This window comes from Furipterus horrens, unplaced genomic scaffold (assembly GCF_987537825.1).
Source record: "Furipterus horrens unplaced genomic scaffold, mFurHor1.1.pri manual_scaffold_2, whole genome shotgun sequence".
NCBI lineage: Eukaryota > Metazoa > Chordata > Mammalia > Chiroptera > Furipteridae > Furipterus > Furipterus horrens.
The window spans coordinates 91,373,165-91,393,382 of record NW_028327172.1 but is presented as its reverse complement, the minus strand read 5'-3'; the positions used below and the strand labels follow the sequence as shown (position 1 = coordinate 91,393,382).

The 20,218-nt window shown below is 37.4% G+C and overlaps 1 protein-coding gene across 3 annotated transcripts in view; it reads right to left on the bottom strand.

Annotated features, from left to right (window-relative positions):
- Positions 1-20,218, bottom strand: part of ARHGEF12 (Rho guanine nucleotide exchange factor 12) — a 124,913-nt gene that overhangs the window by 11,535 nt on the left and 93,160 nt on the right. For all 3 annotated transcript variants that reach the window (XM_090266137.1, XM_090266138.1, XM_090266136.1), the window contains 4 exons: positions 9,502-9,627; positions 7,875-7,989; positions 4,936-5,036; positions 2,088-2,165 (listed from right to left, as the gene is read on the bottom strand). In XM_090266137.1, coding sequence (XP_090122263.1) covers positions 2,088-2,165; positions 4,936-5,036; positions 7,875-7,989; positions 9,502-9,627 — 420 coding nt within the window. The remainder of the gene's footprint in view (positions 1-2,087; positions 2,166-4,935; positions 5,037-7,874; positions 7,990-9,501; positions 9,628-20,218) is intronic.

The following is a 20,218-nucleotide window of genomic DNA, read 5'->3' as shown; positions in this document are numbered from 1 at the left end:
GGACATAGCCAATGTAACAAACGTAGAGTTCACAACACTGGTGATAAAGATGCTCAGAGACTTGACAGATATGCTTAAGTACAGCAAATGCATAAGGGAAAAAGTGAAGGCTATGCTAAATGAAACGAAGGAAAATTCACACAAAACCAATGGTGAGAGGAAGGAAGCTGGGGTTCAAATCAATGATTTGGAACATAAGGAAGAAAAAAACAGACGACCAGTACAGAATGAGGAAACAAGCATTGAAAAAAATGAGGAGAGGCTCAGGAACCCCTCTGAAACTACTTTAAACATGCCAATATCCAAATCATAGAGGTGCCAGAAGGAGAAGAAGAAAAGCAAGAAATTGAAAGCTTATGTGAAAAATAATGGAGGAAAACTTCCCAATTTTGGCAAAGGAAATAGACATACAAATCCAGGAAGCACAGAGTCCCAAACAAGCTAGAGCCAAAGAGGACCACACCAAGACACATCATAATTAAAATGCCAAACAGTCAAGATAAAGTGAGAATCTTAAAAGTAGCAAGAGAAAAGCAGAGTGTTACCTACAAAGGGGTGCCTATTAGACTATCAGCTGATTTCTCAAAAGAAACTTTGCAGGCAAGAAGGGAATGGCAAGAAGTATTCAATGTGATGAAAAGCAAGGACCTGCAACCAAGACTACTCCATCCAGCAAAGCTATCATTTAGAATGGAAGGACTGATAAAGTGCTCCCCAGACAGGGTAAAGCTGAAGGAGTTCATTATCACCAAGCCATTATTATATGAAATGTTAAAGGGACTTATTTAAGAGAAAGAGGAAGATCAAAACTATGAACATTAAAATGACAACAAATTCACAACTATCAACAGCTAAATCTAATAAGTAAAAACAAAATCCAACTAAGTAAACCAGAATAGGAACAGAATCATAGGTATGGGGATCATTTGCTGGGGGTGAGGGGGGGGGGGGAGAAATGGGGAAATGGTGCAGGGATTAAGAAGCATAATTGGTTGGTACAAAATAGACAGGGGGATGTTAAGAATAATATAGGAGGGAAAAAAAAGAATAATATAGGGAAGGCTGAAGTCAAAGAACTTATATGCACGATCCATGGACATGAACAAAGGGGGGGTGGGATTGTTAGAGGGAAGGGGGGCCTAGGCAGAGGAGAGCAAAGGAAAAACAACTGGGACTACTGTAACAACATAATCAATAAAATATACTTAAAAAAGAAAAAAATGGGAAAGACAAAAAAATAAAAATAAGAGATCTGTAGCCGAAGAACATATATAGATAACCCATAGACACAGACAATAGTGTGATGAGGGCCGTGGGGAATGTGGGCAAAGGGCGAGAAAACAGGGATATCTGTAATAGTGTGAACAATAAAAATAAAGTTAAAAAAAAAAAAAAAAAAGCAAGCTGTAAATATTAAGTCACCAGATTCTCAACCATCCCTTAATTTTTCTATAAATAACTAGATGAGGATAATGCATAGCTTATTTGTAAGAAGGCTCTAGATCCAAAGAAACATCTAAGGAATAGCACTTATGCAAAGTCCAGGTAGTACTCAGGCTTGATCTAAACATTAGTAACTTAGTAAGAGAATCATCTTTTAGTATAAGTAGCTCTAGAAATACCACATTTTATGGTCAGGGCTAAGCATATTAGTATGCTTTTTGATAAGCTGTTATATATGACACAGAAGTCTATTTTAACAGCCACCAAATAAATTTGCCAAAACCACCACCTAGTGAAACAGTACAAGAAATATTTAAAATCCTAAGTAGTTATTGCTAGAAAAACCTCAGGTACTAGAAGTGACAATTAATAAAGCTCCACAGTAAACAGCCCTACTCTTATTCACATTATACCACACAATAAATTAAACTTAATAAGTAATGTTCCTTAGTCTCCTGGAAATTTTTATCACGAAAGTCTCACAGAAATATTCCTTTATTGAAAGACTAAAGTAATCTTCATACAGATGAGATGTTAAAAAGAAAGAACGCCTTCAGGTAATGTATGTTCCCACTAAGATATTAATTACCCGCCAGTTCTTTAGTAAATTTTATTTTTTAAATAATTATTAGACCATCTCTCACCCTGAGATCTTCAACATTTGGGTACTCTGACAACTTCAGACTAGAGGTATCAAGGCGACGCTGATAATCTTCTAAACGCTGAAAATTAGACAGGATAGAGCAAAGGTTACTGCTTTGGATATCAATGACCTCCCCATTTCTAAATCAAATGAACATTTTTTAACCTACATTTTACAGAGCTCTCTGCAATATTAGACAAAACTGACAACTCACTCTTTCTTAAAACACTTCTTCTCTGGGTTTTTTTGAAAACTCATTCTTGTCTTACATCTTTGGCTCTTCTTCCTCAATCTTTTGAAACTCACTGGCCTATAACTAGCTTGTATTTATTTTCTGAATACAATAAAAGTAAGTCTCCCTCCAATCCTGTTCTCTTGCCTCCCCACCCCAAATTTCCTCTAAAGAAATATACATGTCTTTGGTAGCCTACGAGAAAAATTCTAACCAAATAGAATATATGTATATACTTGTCTCTCGTATGTGTATATACCCTTCAACAAAAAAGATACAGTAGCACAATATATTTATATACACATTTTTATGCATATCACTCATCAACATAACTTGAAGACTGTTCCATACTAGCACATATATAGAGATAGCTGTCTCATTTTTTAAATGGCTGCACGGTATTCAACACTGAATGACCTATTAGTTTATGTAACTACACCTTACTGGTGGACATGTAGGTTACTTCAAATTTTCTATTAACAAACAATACTGCAATAAAATAGCCCTAAACACATACTTTTGTACACAACTGTAGATATATCTGTAGAATAAAATTTTAAAGAACTGTTAAATCAAAGGGTAAGGGAATTTTCCCCAAGATTATAAAAATTTCCAAATACACAGAAAATTTTGAATGTGTGTAGTGAATACCCATATACCTACCACCTAAATTCTATAATTAACATTTGCTATATTTGTTTTGTCATATATTTATCCATCTACTCATCCCTCTATCCATCAATCCATCTTATATTTTGGATGCATTTCAAAATAAGTTACAGACATAAGCACACTCTACCTCTAAACATTTTAACATTCCTGTAATCAACAGAAGTTCGATATTTGTTTATAGTTCTTCTTATAAAGTAAAATTTACAGTGAAATGCACCTATTCAATGTACCTTTCCAGTTTTTACAAATGCATATATGCCTATGCAATCAAACTCCATTACCTTCATACTTTTTCCTAATTAATATCTGTTCCACAACCCCAGTGACAACCATTTTTCTGATTTTCCCCCTGTAGGTTAGTTTAGCCTGTTCTAAAAGTTTATATAAATAGAATTATATGTATATACTTTTTTTTGGTCTGTTTATTTTTATTCAGCATAATATTTGTGAGATTCATCCATATTGTTTATATCAATGGGTCATTCTTTTTTATTGCTGGTGTTATTCTCATTTATAATTATATCAATTTGGTTTATGTATAAACATTCCTGTACAAGTCATCAGACATATATCTTCATTTCTCTTGGGAGTAACTAGGAACAGAATTTATGGGTCAAAGGGTAGATGTATAAATACATGTATTTTTAATTTAGATAAATATTGCCGAATTGTTCTTTGGGGTTTTATTATTTTATACTCCAAACAATATACTTGGAAGTACCCATTTCCCTATAGCCTCACCAACAGAGTTGTCATCATACTCAATTCCTAAGAAATTATAACCAGGTCTCTGGACTTAGTAAGCCTCTATACACTCACTATCTTGTATTTCTGTATTCAGTATAGGCCTCTTAGAGGTGGGTACATGTAACTAATTGATTACTCATAATGTTCCCCATATATCTGGGGCTTCTCCACTTATCCTGTTCATCCAAATACATAATCCAGAGACCCTGAATTTATTTCTGACACCATCTCTCTTCAAATCCTTCTAAATCAGGCACAAAGTCCTGTCAATTCTATCTTTGAAATACTTTTCCAATTCTTGCACTTCTCTAAGCCACCATCACCTATCCCTGATTACTCAAAGACTCCTAAGTGTGCTCTTTTATCTCATCCCTTCTCTCTTCAACCTGTTTTTCATAGTTACTTAGAAAGTGAAAAACCTGAACATGCCACTCTTTGACTATATGAATTCCCAGTGCTCTTAGAATAAAAACCAAAATCTTTAACATGGTCTACAGTGCCTGTAGGACTTGGCCCTAGCCTACTGTATTTCATTTCATATCACTATGATTTTGCATTTAGGCATGATAAACACTAATCTCATCTCTCAGTTCCTCAAACAGACAATGCTTTTTTACCTCAAGACTTTTCTATAAGCTGTTTCCTCTACCTATAAGGGTGCCCCTTTCCACATTATTTTATTTCATTTCCACTCATCTTTTGAAGCTTGGCTTAAATGTCAATTCCTCAAGAAGCTTACTCTGATGGCCACTACCTAACACCCTCAAACTAAACAAGCCTTGCTTCCCAAGTTACATACTCCTAGCATCCTGAAATTCTCCATGGCAGATATCACAACTGATACAAAATATCGAATACTTACACTATAATCTGTTCAATACAGTTCTGTCCTGCTAGAAAACAAGCTCAGTAGGGGCAATTACTGTACTCATTTTTTCAACTACTCTTTATCCAACACTTAGCATACAAGAGATGCTCTTTCAATATTTGCTGAATGAATGAGCAAACAAGCAGCTAGAGATGATCAAAAAAGTCAAATACAACTCTGATATTCTGTCACAAATTGATACAGGCCCACATATTACATGAACAGTCACCAAAATGCCCACCTTTCAATTATTATTTCACAGATTACAGATAACACTAATTTAATATTCTCACTATGTCATCCCGTATCTTCTTGCTTTTCCTTTCTTACCTGCTTGTTTTCTGCCTCCTTGACAGCCTGATTTACATAATTTAAGATCTGACGACAGTGATCTGCAGCTTTCTTCACCTTCTCCCTTTCTGTTGGCCACTCTACATACAGGCAAGAAATCCAGAAGGTAACATGAAAGAAATCAGGGAGCGGGGGGCGGGAAGAGTATATATATATGTACGTTTGTATGCATGTATGTATGTATGTCTGTGTGTGATATCATTATATTTGAACCGTTAAAAGAACATACTAAGACCCTGAATATTTTTATACTAGGCTAAAACCTATGGCAGAATCTCATTCCAGATAGTCTTTGGATACATCAAATTACTTATGACAGTGCTTTAAAATATAAATACTAATTTTTAAAAAGAAACCATAGTTTAGAAACCCAACCCAAAGAGAGATGTTGTATTTACATTAAGCATCAAGCCCACTATGTTACACACTCCAGGGAGTGGGTCTCACTCACATTGTAAGCAATATAAATGTGAACCCTCCCCTACTAAAATTTCACAGTGCATAGCCTACATGATTATGCCCAGTGCACCTGTTGAGCAATTTTTGAACGGCAATACAATTCAAAAATAACTCTAAAGTTTCCTTGAATTTGAAATTACATTTATATAAAGAAAATAGATGAGAACATTTGTATAATTAAAAGAAGATGAAATTCAGCTCTGCATAGTGTGGCTCAGTTAACTGGAGCTTCATCCTATACACCAAAAGTTTGGGGGCTTGATTCCTGGTCACGGCACATACCCAGGTTGTGGGTTTGATCTTTGGTCAGGGCACGTATAGGAGGAAACCATTATCTTTCTCTTTTTCTCTCTCTCTCTCCCCCCTTTCCTCTTTCTCTAAAATCAGTAAACTTATTTTAAAAAATTAAAAATAAATAAATAAAAGATGAAATTTGCCACAATATGGTGAGGTTACACTGAAGTCAACAGTGTAAATACCAAAATCAGAATATTTAAAATTACAATCCTCCAAACATAGTCCAACTATAATGAACAGATATACTGAAGTATAAAAATCAACAGATATACTGAAGTATAAAAATCAATGTGTATGAGTGTTTTCAAATTCTGAGGCATAAGAAACCAGATTTTGATTGCATAGAATTTTAAATGAGAAATAAGTACAATTGTAAGCCTAAAGCTCAATTGTGAAATTTAGATTCACTACTTGTTTTAAACTGGAGAGTTTGAATTATAATGCATCAATCAGCTGGGCTTAGTGGAAGTACATATATAGATAAAAAACATCTCTTCAAACCAGTATAAGCCTTTTTCAAAGGAAATATGATATATGCTAGAAGAATTAGTGAGGTTCTTCTGTAAAGAGCCAGTAATAAGTATTTTATACTTTATAGGTAGGCCAATGGTCTTTGTCACAACTACTCAATTCTGCTTCTACCAGTGCAAAAGCAGTCAGAGACAATGTGTCAACAAATGAGCATAGCTATGTTCTAATAAACTTTACAAAAACAGGTGATGAGCTAGATTTGGCCCATGATGCACAGAATGCCAAACCCTGTGCCAGACTTACAAATGGAGTCCATTAAATCAAATATCCTGAAAACAGGATTAAATATTGCTAGAAAATTTTGCTCTACTATTTGGAAACCTCTAGGCACCAGAATGCTGTGACAGATTTTGTGTGTTTTTTTTTGTTTCTAGCCTTTTGAATGCCAACGTTGCTGTAAGCGATGCTGACAAATTTTCCCAAAACTGCCAGCGTTGCTCCCAGCAACTTTTTTCAATGGCTATAAATGTAAATAACAATGGAATAATTCATATTTTATATTTTGTTCTCTTTTTTTGTACCTCAGGTTATATATTGATATAACTTTTTCTCATGTTGATGCAAATTTAAAATTTTTATGCTTGTTCAAATATTGACATATTAGGTCTGTTATAATTTTTACTTATATTTTAAACGGTTCTTTTAATTTGTCTTTGCAATTATCGTTGAGCTTCCATGCAGAATGCATGATATGATTCTTTACGTGTATTTGGATGAAAGAACACTAAAGTATTGGAAGAAGGTTGTGTTCAATATATTATCAAGAATGCTGCTGAATGCATACATTCTTTATAAGAAAAAAAATTTTAGGTGGGAATAAACCAATGTCTTGACTGAACTTCAACACCTCCATAATAGAAGAGCTTCCCAGAGAATGGCATGAGGTTAGAGACACTGTTAAATCCAGCAATGAAGAAAATCCACCAGCTCCCTCTCACGTATATGGCGTAAAGATGCTTCCAGAAAGAAAGCTAAGATTGTGTAAGGCATGCTCAGCACCGGAAAGAAAAATCAGGTCGGGAACAGTATGTGTGAGATGTGACAAAGGGCTGCACCCAAGATGTGTCAATAGCCACAAATGTTAATATATAAACATTTTACTATTATTGTATTGTTTTTGCATTCCATTTTTGTTTATAAACTGTTTTTCACTGTTGATATCTATTGATATATGTCTCTAGTGTAAATGCTGTTTGTGTTCATTTTTTTTGTACGTTATGAAGCTTTTTTCTCAAAAATTTATGCAATATTTGGCATACTTCTTGCTTGTTATCCATGTTGCTACGTGTTTTTTCAAATTATTATCATAGGTTTGAAATTATACCATACATTATACTTCAAAAGCCATATTGAAGGAAAGAATTTATTTTTTCTAAAATAATTGTTATAATAAAATATTAATGCAATAAATTTTTTATTAAATTGTGTCAAAGAACACTGCTTACAAAAGAAGAATGTATTTACTATATGCTGTGAAATTTTCAGCAAATTATTATGAATAATGTTTTTATAGATGTTTTTCATAAACTCTGCATTTCTTAGCAAAATAGCCTGGCATTTCTCACACAAATTTTAGCAATTACGCATGGCACTCAAAGGGTTAAATTTAAATTTTAGTGAAAATGCTGTACCTGTGTATTTGGCAATATTATCCAATAGAAGAGGGTACTTAGTAAGCCTCTGCATTTGGGTAGGAATGATATCCTTCAGCTGTAGACGACGACATAATGGATTACTCTCAGCATCCTAAAATTAAAGTGAAATAAGTGAATTTTAACTTGTATCATATACGAGTCCACAGCATCACAGTTCTGATAATTAAGTCAAGACTTAAAATATGCCAACACACATACCATTGCCAAAATATACTTCTGCTTTCTCTTTTTAATCCCTAAATCAATGGCTTGTTATCTGTTTACAAAAGGACTGAAAGCATTCATAATCAACTATTAATATCACTTTCTTGGGATAAAACAGTTTATCTTAACATGTTCAAAAAATCTAGTTAGAGTTTCCTATAATTGGCATTCCTACCAAAAACAAGTCAGTTAATTTGCTGGCTGCCATTCCAAGTAGGCACAATGGGTCACTAGTCTGGATATAGCAGCTCATCTATAACAGGGATCTGCAAACTTCTCCGTAAAGTGCCACACAGTAAACACTTTAGGCTTTTCATGCCATACAGTCTCAATTACAACTTTTAACTCTGCTGTTTTAGAACAAAAGCACCACAGATAATATGCAAATCAATGAACATGGCTATGTATGTTACGAAGTTCTCAGATGGCTCCCAAACTTCCCTCTCTGGTGTACGCACCCTATATAATCCCATCCCCTTGTGTGTGGACAGAACCTGGAATATAATGGGATATCACTCCTATGATTAGGTTACTACCAGTTGACTTTGGAAGATTGTCCTAGGTAAGTCTGTTTTAATCAGAGGAATCTTTAAAGGAAAGCTCTGCCTGGGAAATGCTTTCCTACTGGCTTGGAAGAAAGCAAACATCCATCTTGTAAACTGCCTACAGGGGCCATATGGCAAACAAATATGGAACCAGGAGCAGTTTGTAGCCAACAATAGTAAGAAGACAAGAATCTCAGTTATACATTTACAACAATATGAATTCTTCTAACAAGTGAGCTTAGAAGAGAACCTCAGGTCTCAGAAGAGAACTACAGCTCCAGCTGACACCTTGATTTCAGCCTGGTGAAAGCATGAAGGGAAAACCTAGCTCAACTATACATGTACTCCTCAACCACAAAAAGTGACACAATAAATTTGCATTCTTTTAAGTTGCTATGCTTGTGGTAATTTATCATAGAGCAATAAAAAACTATCCTGTTTTCCAATAAAACTTTATTTACAAAAATTGGCAAGAGGCTGGATATGACCTGCAGGTTATAGCTTACTGACCCTTGATCTATACCAATACATACCTCAAAAAGTATGACTGCTGTTATAGTCTTCTCTGGACTGGATATAAACCCTTTCTTATGTTTTGATAATACTATTTTAATATTGTACATGGACCACTTCTGGACAATATCCCTATGGCAATGTGAACTTCTACCTCAAGTATTTTAATCCTGATACCTATTCTTTATTTTTCAACATTTCAGTAGTTTAAGAGAGCATTTATAGATTTAAGAGCATTAACATAGATATAATCTTTGCGAAAGACTTAGAATCCCCCAGCTTATTCTATAATTGTTAAAAAATTGTATTTTTTTTTCTCCTACAGAGCACACTCAACTCACTTGTACGAAAGTGTGGAATCGAGAATCCTTTTTCTGGCGCGATTTAATCATTTCCAGGGCAAAAGGTTGGTTACTACAAAAGGTAGCAGCAGCATGTTTCAATTTCTCCTCCCCTGGTCCACTGAACTGTGCCAAGAAAGCAAAGAACAGAACAGAGAATGGGATACTTAGCTGATAAAAGGCCAGACAAAATGAGAGACATCCACAATCTTTTCCATATTTCAGTAAGTATTCTCAAAAAACAAAAACAAAAACAAAAACAAAGAACTACATATATATATATGGAATATCAACGTTTCTCTATTAAAAACATCTGACTCTGACATATCCAGACCTGATATTTCTAATTATATTCTAATGTTTTCTACCCTGTAGCCTCCCACACTTACTACTTTTTCAGTCTATACCACTTCTATATTAGATAGACACTTGGGAAATTAGGAGACATAAAACATTTAAAAGAGATTTTGAGTAGTGGACAAACAATGAAATATACAGATGATGTGTCATGGAATTGTACTCTTGAAACCTATATAATTTTACAAACCGCTGTCACCCCAATAAATTTAATTACAATAAATAAAAATTTTAAATATAGTGTAAAACCAAAACACTGAGATTAAAATTTTATTTTCTTAGAATCTGCCACCTTTACAAAAAATGGCACTCTTATTATTGCTTACTTTAAAACCCAGGTCAGGTAAAAACTTTGTTGGGTCGCAATAAAACTCACCTGTGCTGAGGTTAGCTATCCATGCTATCACTCTCTCTTGGGGAAGACCATGAGCCTATGAGTCTCTTGCTAAAAGTAATACTTTTCACTGATAATTTTAATTTATAAATTTAAGTTTGTGGAGGAAAGATGACAGCAGAGTAGTTAGCAGCCCTGTCTACTTGCTCCTATTGTGGACTGGACTTGAGAGTTAAAACACAGAGCAGAGAGTGAGTGAGAGTGGCTGTGAGTGAGCGGGGACAGGGAAGAGAGCGTGAGGACTGTGTGGGAGAGGGCAAAAACCAGGGGCCTGTGCTTTCTAAGCGGAATCGCTAGGGATGCCCAGTCCAGTGCTTCTGACTGCACCATGCAGGGGCAGCTGCAGACCAGCTCAGTAGCCACTAGGCTACCAGGGCAAAGAGAGAAAGCTGGGGCAGTGCGGGCCCTAGAAACTGTGCTCCCACCACAGGCTGAAGATCACTGGAGGGAGCAAAGTCAGCTCTCCGACCCTGCCCAGTGTTACTGTATCACCACAGGGTCCCTTCCCAGCGAAATCTGGGAAGGATCCAGTAAGAAACTGTGTATGACACTGTCAGAGGCATGGGAAGACAGAGGTCAGTCCTGAATATGACCGTGTAATTTTTGGAATGGGGGAACACATGGAGAACGGGGCCCCAGGGACCGGTGCTGCAGCATTGGGGCTACCCAGAGGCTCTTTTGGAAGAAGAGCTGAGGAAAGACCCAAGATTTCAGCAGGACTCTGGGCTCACTCAACTGCATAGCTTTTTAAATTCACTACAGTTTGTGCATTTTAGGTCACTAGTTTTTATATTATAGTTTATTTCAAATCTCATATTTAGTTCCTCCCTTCTCTTACACCACTTTACCATCTGATTTCCTCTTCTTATTTTTGTTTTAAATTCTATCTTCTCTCTTACTACTACTTGTTTCCATTCCACACTCCTACAATCACCCCCCCTACCCAGTCTCTCAAAACCATTTTTTTCTTGTCATCAGTCACCTTACATTCTTTTTCCCATTCATAAAATATACTTATTCTCTCCCCAACTTGATCAATCTTCGTTCATCAGCTGTGGATATGGTGGTGGTTGTGGCATTTCTGCAATTTCATTTCTAGATCTTCATTATTTTGGTATTTCAAATATCAAATCTTATCGTCCCCCTCTCCTACTCCATTGGAACCTTCCTCCAGCCCTTTCCTTCTTTCATTTTAAATTTAAAATTTTCCCTGTCTTAGCCGGGTTTTCATTCCTTACTCCTAGTATTCCCTCTCCCTCTTATCATCTCAAAATAACTTCACTCTCCTCCAGACATCTTAAGCTTCTCTTTCTTTATTTTTTACTTCTTACTCCCATCCCACCTATATTAATCTTAGCTCAGAGGTTGTTGATAGTGCTGTGGTGAAAATATTTCTCTGATCTGGTGCCTATTTGTTGTTCTTATTTATCTTCCTTAGTTTTTTGTGTGTTTGTTTTCTCACACATTATATATTTTATAACTTCTGTTTAAACCTAATACTACACACTTCCCTTCTCTTCATTCTGCCTTCTTCCCTCCCTTTTTTATATGCAATATAAATTTTACTTTCTTTCTCTCATTGCCTTGTTCCTACTTGCTACTATTATTACTCCACCCTCCCCTCTCAAAATTCATTTTTCTTTCAGTTAGTCAACTCTTATTTGTTTTTCCTTTCTTATAATAGTCTTAATCTCTTCACATCCTTATTAATACTGGCTCATTTGCAGTTGATACTGTGACTGAGAGTGAGATATATCTTTTTGGGTGTGGATTTCTTTCTTGGGCTGGTGGTTTTGTTTTAGCAGTAGCTCAATAACAGTTCAAAGACGAGGTGGGTGGAGTTAATCTCTGTCAGCTAGTTGGAGGGAAATACTCAACAAAGAGCAACCCAACGGCCAGAACCGAAATACTACCAGATAGCCCAAGTGAATGTCACAAAGGGCATCCCAAGAGCATCAAGTCCATGAGATCAAGGAGGCTGTACCACTGAATCCCACAGGACTCCTACCACAGTAGGTCACACTATGAAGGCAGGAAGTCAAAGCAGATCAATCTAAAAAGCAGAAACAAACTAGAAGACTCACCCAAAGTGGGGAAACGAAGAAACAATACCCCATCAAAAGTAAAGGAGGAATTCCAGGAAAGAGTGATAGATGAATTACAGGCAAGCAAACTACCAGATATGGAATTCAAAATAATGGTAATAAGGGAGCTCAATGAACTCAACAGACTCAGAAAACTACAAAGAACTCCAGGGAAACTATAAAGAACTACAGGGCAACTACAGAGAACTCCAAGGAAGCTATATGGAACTTACTTTGAACTACACCAGCATTAAAAAGGACATAGAAACTATCAATAAGAGCCAGAGGAAATGAAGAATACAACTTCTGATCTGAAGAACATAGTAGAAAGAATCAAAAGCAGGCTAGATGAAGCAGAGGATCAGATCAGCGAGCTGGAGGACAACATAGAAAAAAATTCCCAGACAGTGCAACAGTATGAAAAAAAGACTGAAAAAGAATGAAGACGGTCTAAGAGAGCTGCAGGACAACATGAAATGTAATAATAACTATATCATAGGGATACCAGAAGGAGAAGAAGAGGAGCAAGGGATAGAAAACCTGTGTGAGAAATTAATGACAGAAAACTTGCCAAAGATGAGAGAAAAACTTTCGCAAGTCCAGGAAGCACAGAGGGTCCCAAAGATGACCCCAAAGCGGTCCACTCCAAAACACATCATAATTAAAATAGCAACATTCAAAGACAAAGAGAGAATCCTAAAGACAGCAAGAGAGAGACAGCAAATAACATACAAGGGAGCTCTGATAAGGCTATCAGCTGATTTTTCTACAGAAACACTACAAGCCAGAAGGGAATGATAAAAAAATATTTCAAGCAATGAAAAACAAAGGCCTACAACCCAACTACTTTACCCAGCAGGACTCTCATTCAAAATGGAAGGTGAAATAAGGAGGCTTTCAGACAAAAGGCTAAAAGAATATATTTTGACCAAACCAGCACTGCAAAAGATGCTAAAGGCACTGTGGGAGTGTGGGGTGGTGGGCAGAAAAGGGGAGAGCAATGGGGGGAAAATGGGACAACTGTAAAAGAACATTCAAAAGTAAAAAAAAATAAAATATTCTAGCTCACTAAAAAAAAAAAAAAGTTTGTATAGGCCATAATTTTAAAGTTTCTGATAAAACACCCAAGTGCTGCACTCATAATAGGTTCTCTTAAAAGTACAGGTCTAATAAATTATTCTTAAAATCATCTTTATATATGTAATAATTGCTTTTATGATTTACAAATAAAATTTTCACATAATCTTCCTTTTAAAGCCATAATTCCAAAAGTTTGTACATGGAAATATTTTATTAGAAATCATTTTATATTGCATTTGTAGATAAAGTCAGAGCACTTTTTCAACTAGGACACATACGTAGTGACATTTTAATATGTTGTTCAAATGCTGTATTCTTATTCTATTATAAATGTGATATTCAACACATTAAAAAATAAGAGAGCATTTTGGAATGTGAATTCTGCCACATAAATACTAACACAGTAGCTGGATTCGCAAAAGAAAATAAGTACCCCAACCTCACAAGTAGTTTCACAAGTAGCTTGAGTATCTAAAAGGTGATTTAATGGAAAAAATACAAATAAATATTCTCCAAAACTGTTTGAAAAACTAAAGTAAATTTAAAGGAATATTTAGGACTTTTGCTTTTACTATTTCTGTATTGTCCTAAATTAATCATCTATAACTAACAGTTACTAATCTAATTGATTAGCTCATTCCAGTTTTTTACAGGTCTATCACACTGGTCAAGAATATACTTCTTTTATCAGTTCTAGTAGTTTTTTGGTGCTATCTTTAGGGTCCTATACAGCAGAATACAAAATAAATATCCAGAAATGTTTCATTTTTATATATCAATAATGAACTATCAGAAATGAAGAATTAGAAAACAATTCCATTTAAATTGCTTTTAAAAAGTAACTAGGAATAAATTTAACCAAGAATGTAAAAGGCCTGTACTAGAAAAATTATAAAGCAATGAAGAAATAAATTAAAGGAGTATACAAGTTAGTGGAAGCATACATTGTGTTCATGGACAGGAAGAATGAACTGCCCAAAGCAATTTACAGATTCAACTCAGTTTTTATCAAGATGGCAATGGTACATTTCACAGAACTAGAAGAATATTCCAAAAGTTTATATGGAATCACAAAAGGCCCAGAATAGCCACAGCAATCCTGAGAAAAAAGAACCAAGTTGGAGGGACTTCTGGCCAAGATGGAGGCATAAACAGACACGCTGCGTCTCCCTCCACAACTAAGAAGAAATACAACTACCTCAAAATTAGAAACAACCAGAAGTTCCAAAAAAATCAAACTACATGGAAGTCTAGCAAAGAAAGATATAAAGAAGAAATACTCATCCAGACAGGTAAGAGGGGAGGAGCTGGGACGGAGAGGACGCAGTGTGGTGGTGGCAGTGGCGGCAGCAGAAAGCACAGTCACACGTTTTAAAAAGTCAGGAGGGTTACTTTGAGAGCGTTCCCAGCTCCTCACCGGACTTCGCAGCTCACAGCCCCAACACTGGGGAAAATCAAGCCTCATTGCTTCTGACTGTGCAGACCAGTGGCGGTTGGGGTAGAGGCAGAAACTGCTGGTCTCTCAGCAGAGTACACTTGTTTAAAGGGCCCCCATGGTCCTAGAATGTCCAAAGACCCACCCACTCTGGGAACGACAGCCAGGGCAGCAGCTAGAGGGGCACCAGTCGGGTACGGAAGTAGGATAGGTGCCTGGAAAAGGGGAGAGTGCTGGGCTGGTGGCATTTTTCCCTCTCAGACCCCTCTACGACATACAGCGCCACAATGTGGTGAAACAGGTCGCCCTGTACTGACGAATTCCTAAGGCTACGCCCCTTACAACGTAACAGGAGCAACACCTCTACCTGGGATGCGGAGGCAAACAAACACAGGAGCCTGTCAGAATGAAAAGAGAGAGGAGTATGGCCCAAAAGGGGGAATGGATCAAGGTTCCAGTGGGAGAACTAAGCGACAAGGAGATAGCCAACCTAACAGATGAGGAGATAAAACAACCTAACAGATGCAGAATTCAAAACACTGGTGATAAAGATGCTCACAGGCTTGATAGATATGCTTGAGTATGGCAAACGCATAAGAGAAGAAGTGAAGGCTATGCTAAGTAAAACGAAGGAAAATCCACACAAAACCAATGGTGAAGGGAAGGAAACTGGGGCTCAAATCAATGATTTGGAACATAAGAAAGAAAAAAACAGTTACCAGTGCAGAATGAAGAAGCCAGAATTGGAAAAAATGAGGAAAACTTCCCAAATTTTGCAAGGGAGATGGCCATACAGGTCCAGGAAGCACGGAGGGTCCTGGGCGAGCTGGACCCAGAGGGGACCACACCAGGAGCATCATGACTGAGATGCCAAAGGTGAAATATAAAGAGAGATTCCTGGGGGCAGCAAGAGAGAGGTGGAGAGTTGCCTACAGGAGGCTGCCTATAGGACTATCAGCTGATTTCTCAGAGGACACTTTGCAGGCAGGAAGGGACTGGCAAGCAGTATTCAATGTGATGAAAGGCAACCTGCAACTGGGATTACTCTATCCAGCAAAGCTATCATTTGGAATGGGAGGGCAGATGAAGTGCTTCCCAAACAAGGTGAAGCTAAAGAAGCTCATCATCACCAAGCCATTATTATATGAAATGTCAAAGGGACTTACTTAAGAGAAAGAAGGTCAAAACTATGAACACTAAAATGACAACAAACTCACAACTATCAACAACTGAATCTAAAAAATAAAAACAAAATTCAACTAAGCAAACCAGAATAGGAACAGAATCATAGGTATGGGGAGCATTTGGAGGGTTATCAGCTGCGAGGCGGGAGGGGGAGAAATGGGGAAAAGGTGCAGGAACTAAGAAGCATAATCAGTTGGTACAAAATAGACAGGGGGATGTTAAGAATAATATAGGAAAGAGTGAAGCCAAAGAACTTATATGCAGGACCCACAGACATGAATTAAAGGGGGTGGGATTGCTGGAGGGAAGGGGGTACTGGGCCGAGAGGAGCAAAGGGAAGAAAACTGGGACTACTGTAACAACATAATCAATAAAATATACTTTAAAAAAAGTGATATAATTAAAAAGAAAAGAAAAAAAACAAGTTGGAGGAATCAAAGTATACTATAAGGCCACAGTAATCAAACAGCATGGTACTGGCATAGATAAATGGAACAAAATAGAGCCCAGAAATAAACCTGTGCTTTTATAGTCACTTAATATTTGACAAAGGAGGCAAAATATACAATGAGGTAAAAATAGTAAACTCAAAAAATGGTGTGCAGAAAAGGGGACAGATACATGCAAAAAAAGAAAGAAAAAGAAAGAAACTTGACCATCTTCTTATACTATACACAAGAATAAAGCCAAAATGAAATAAAGACTTAAATGTTAGACTCAAAACCATAAAAATCCTAGAGGAAAACACAGGTAGTACATCTTGAACATTTCTTATAACAATATTTTTTTCTGATATTATTGCCTTGGGCAAGGAAAACAAAAATAAATGGGACAACATCAAAGTAAAAAGTTTTTGCAGAGTAAAGGAAACTATCAACAAAACAAAAAAACAAGTCACTGAATGGACGAACATATTCACCAATACAGTATTCCCTCACTTATTGCGGGTGTTACATTCCAGACACCCCCGCGAAGTAGGAACCTTACATTTCTTCTACACTCTTAAATCTATGTAACTTAACAACATATAATATTTTTAAAAATCCTGCGATACAGTGAGGCTGCGATAAGTGAACCACGATATAGTGAGGGACTACTGTACATCTGATTAAGGGTTAATGTGCAAAATGTATAAGGAACTTATAAAACTCAACACCAGGAAAAGAAAAAACCCAATTAAAAAACAGGTAAAGTATCTGAATAGACACTTCTCCAAACAGGACATATAGATGGCTAACAGACATATGAAAAGATGCTCAATGTCACTAATCATCAGATAAATGCAAATTAAAACCACAATGAGATATCACTTCATACCAGTCAGAATGGTCATCATCAATAAATCAACACTTAAGTGCTGGCAAGGAGGTGGAGAAAGGGGAACTCTCACACATTGTTGGTGGGAATAGATTCTGTAGCCACTGTGAAAAGCAGTATGGTGTTACCTTAAAATTTAAAAGTGGAACTTTCTTGTGACCCAGCAGTTCTATTTCTGAAAATATATCCAAAGAAACCCAAAACACTAATTTGAAAGAATATATGCACCCTATGTTTACTGTAGCATTATTTACAATAACCAAGATTTAGAAGCAGCCTAAGTGTCCAGTAGGTGAGTGGATAAAAAGACTATAGTACACAATGGAATACCATTCAGCTATAAAAAAGAATGAAAGCTTACCTTTTGCAGCACCATAAATGGGCCTGGAGAACATGAGGGGAGACCCCCCCCCAAAAAATGAATTATCTTTTTTATACAAGGTGGGCCGCTTATAGTACAGCCTTCCCCCACTAGGTGAGTGTTCTAGGAACCCATCTGTATCAGTGTACCAGCTGGCTTTGTTATGAGAGGCTGCGTTCAGGTTCGGTGAGAAAAAAAAATTTTTTTTTTTTATGCAGACTTTTTCAATGCACTTGTTTATTTCATGATGGGTGATTTACGAGCACACCTGCACACATTGTGCTGAGTATTCAGCAATTTTTGACCAAAAACAGCATGACCCCCACGTTCCACCAACCATGTTCACCTGATCTCACAGTAAATGACTTTTTTTGTTTTCCTGGATGAAAAAAGTCCTCAAAGGGAAATGTTTTTGACAATGTGGAAGAGGTGAAACAAAAAAACAGCAGAAGCACTGAAAGGCATCAAAATTGGCATGTTCAAAAACTGTTCTGAGCAGTGGAAAAAATGTTTTCATTGGTATGTTTCATCAAATGGAGAGTACTTTGAAGGTGACTGAAGTTTAAACATGTTAAGAATAAATACACAAATTTTTATAAATAAATTCTGTTTTGGGGGGGGTTCCTTCTCTAAATGAAGTCAGTCAGTCAGAGAAAGACAAGTGCCATATGATTTGACTGATGTGGAATCTAATAAACAAAATAAACAGACTAAACAGAAACTGACTCAAACATAGAGAACAGACTAACAGCTATCAGGCAGTGGGGGTTTGCAGGGTTGGATAAAAAGTGAAGGGATTAAGCAAAAAACTCATATACACAGATAACAGTATGGTTATTACCAGAGGGAAAGCAGAGTGTGGGAAGGTAGAAGTAGGTAAAGAGGGGCTTAATGGTGATGGAAGGAGACTTGATTTGGGGTTGTAAACACAGAATAAAATATAAAGATGATGTACTGTATAACTATACCTGAAACCTATGTAGTTTTATGAACCAAGGTCACCCCGATAAATTCAATAAAAAATAAATAAATGGAGCCCTGGCCAGTGTGCCTCAGATGGTTGGGCATCACCCCACAAAGCAACAGGTCACCAGTTCAATTCCTGGTCAGTGCACATGTCTTAATTGTGGGTTTGGTCCCCGGTTGCTGTGTGTACAAGAGGTAACCAATCAATGTTTCTCCCACAGCAATCTTTCTCTCCCTTTCTCCCTCCCTTCTCATCTCTCTAAAAAAACAAACAAACAAACAAATGGGAAAAAGAAAAAGACTACACTTACTTTGGAAGGTCCAAGATGGCGACAGAGTAGATAAAAGTAATATTCACCTCCTCCCAGGAACAAACCAGAATCACAACCAAATTACAGAACAATAAACCAGGCTAATCTACTGAAGATTAGCTGAGCAGACATCCCATATCTAAGGACTTACACAAGAAGTTGCATCAAGACTGGTAGGAAGGGTGGAGATGTGGAAAGGGCTAACCATGCACCCATCCGTGTGCAGTGGTTGAGAATTCAGAAGGATATCTCAGGTGCGAAGATCACACCTGAGGAGTGGGGGGGCGGGGGGGTGTCTCAGGACCACACCAGGTTCCTCATACCAGAGCACCAGATCCAGAAACAAAGCCCACATAACATCTGGCTATGTAAATAGGGATTCCATTCATTAGGAAGAGACTTAGAAACCCATGCGTCCTCTGACAGGGCCAATGCACAAAATCTTGTCGGTAGTCACTTATCCTAGGCTCCGGCAGAGGGAAGGTGGCTCAGAGCAAACTGGAGTCATATGGGAAGATAGTGGGTTGTATGGCTTCAGGGAGAGGGCTAAAGGAACAGTCGCCAAGGTCCCTGTGGTAAGTCTGCACTCCCATATGGCCCAGAGATGTCATCTATCCTGGGCTGAACACTCCCCTCTATTAACCATCAACCTGGAAAAATGCAGTAGCTCCTCCTCCTGACTTCCGGTGGTCCAGCCCTGCCAAGCACGTGCCCAGCAGAGAAGTATGCTGGATGCATTCAACGTCCAGCCTGGATCCACAGTGCAGACTTTCTTGAAAGGCTCTTGAGGAGATCTAGCCAAACTCAGGTTGTGTCAGAGATACACAGGATGAGGCTGAGTTGTGTGGCAAGAGGGAGAGGGCCATTTTTCCCCTCACACCAACCAGCGCCACCATCCTTATACAGAGCCCTCCCTCCATATGGCCAACTTTTTATCTGTTTTAGCCTAATTAACTCTGCTGGCCTCACTCTGACAACTCCTTTAGATTCAACCCTACCACAACGGTTCACAAGTGGCAGTTGTCCTTCATATACACTGAGACTTCTGCTGAGTGGCCTCAGACCCAGTATTGGTACCAAGTTTGAATCTGTATCAACCTGGTGAACAGCACTCATCCTACCTGATACTCATTGAGAGCCTATCTCATCTAAATCATGTACTGCCAGAGGCTCTTTCAATGACTGGGACTAACAAGAAGTCAGCAGTTAGAGGCAGATCTGAGTGCC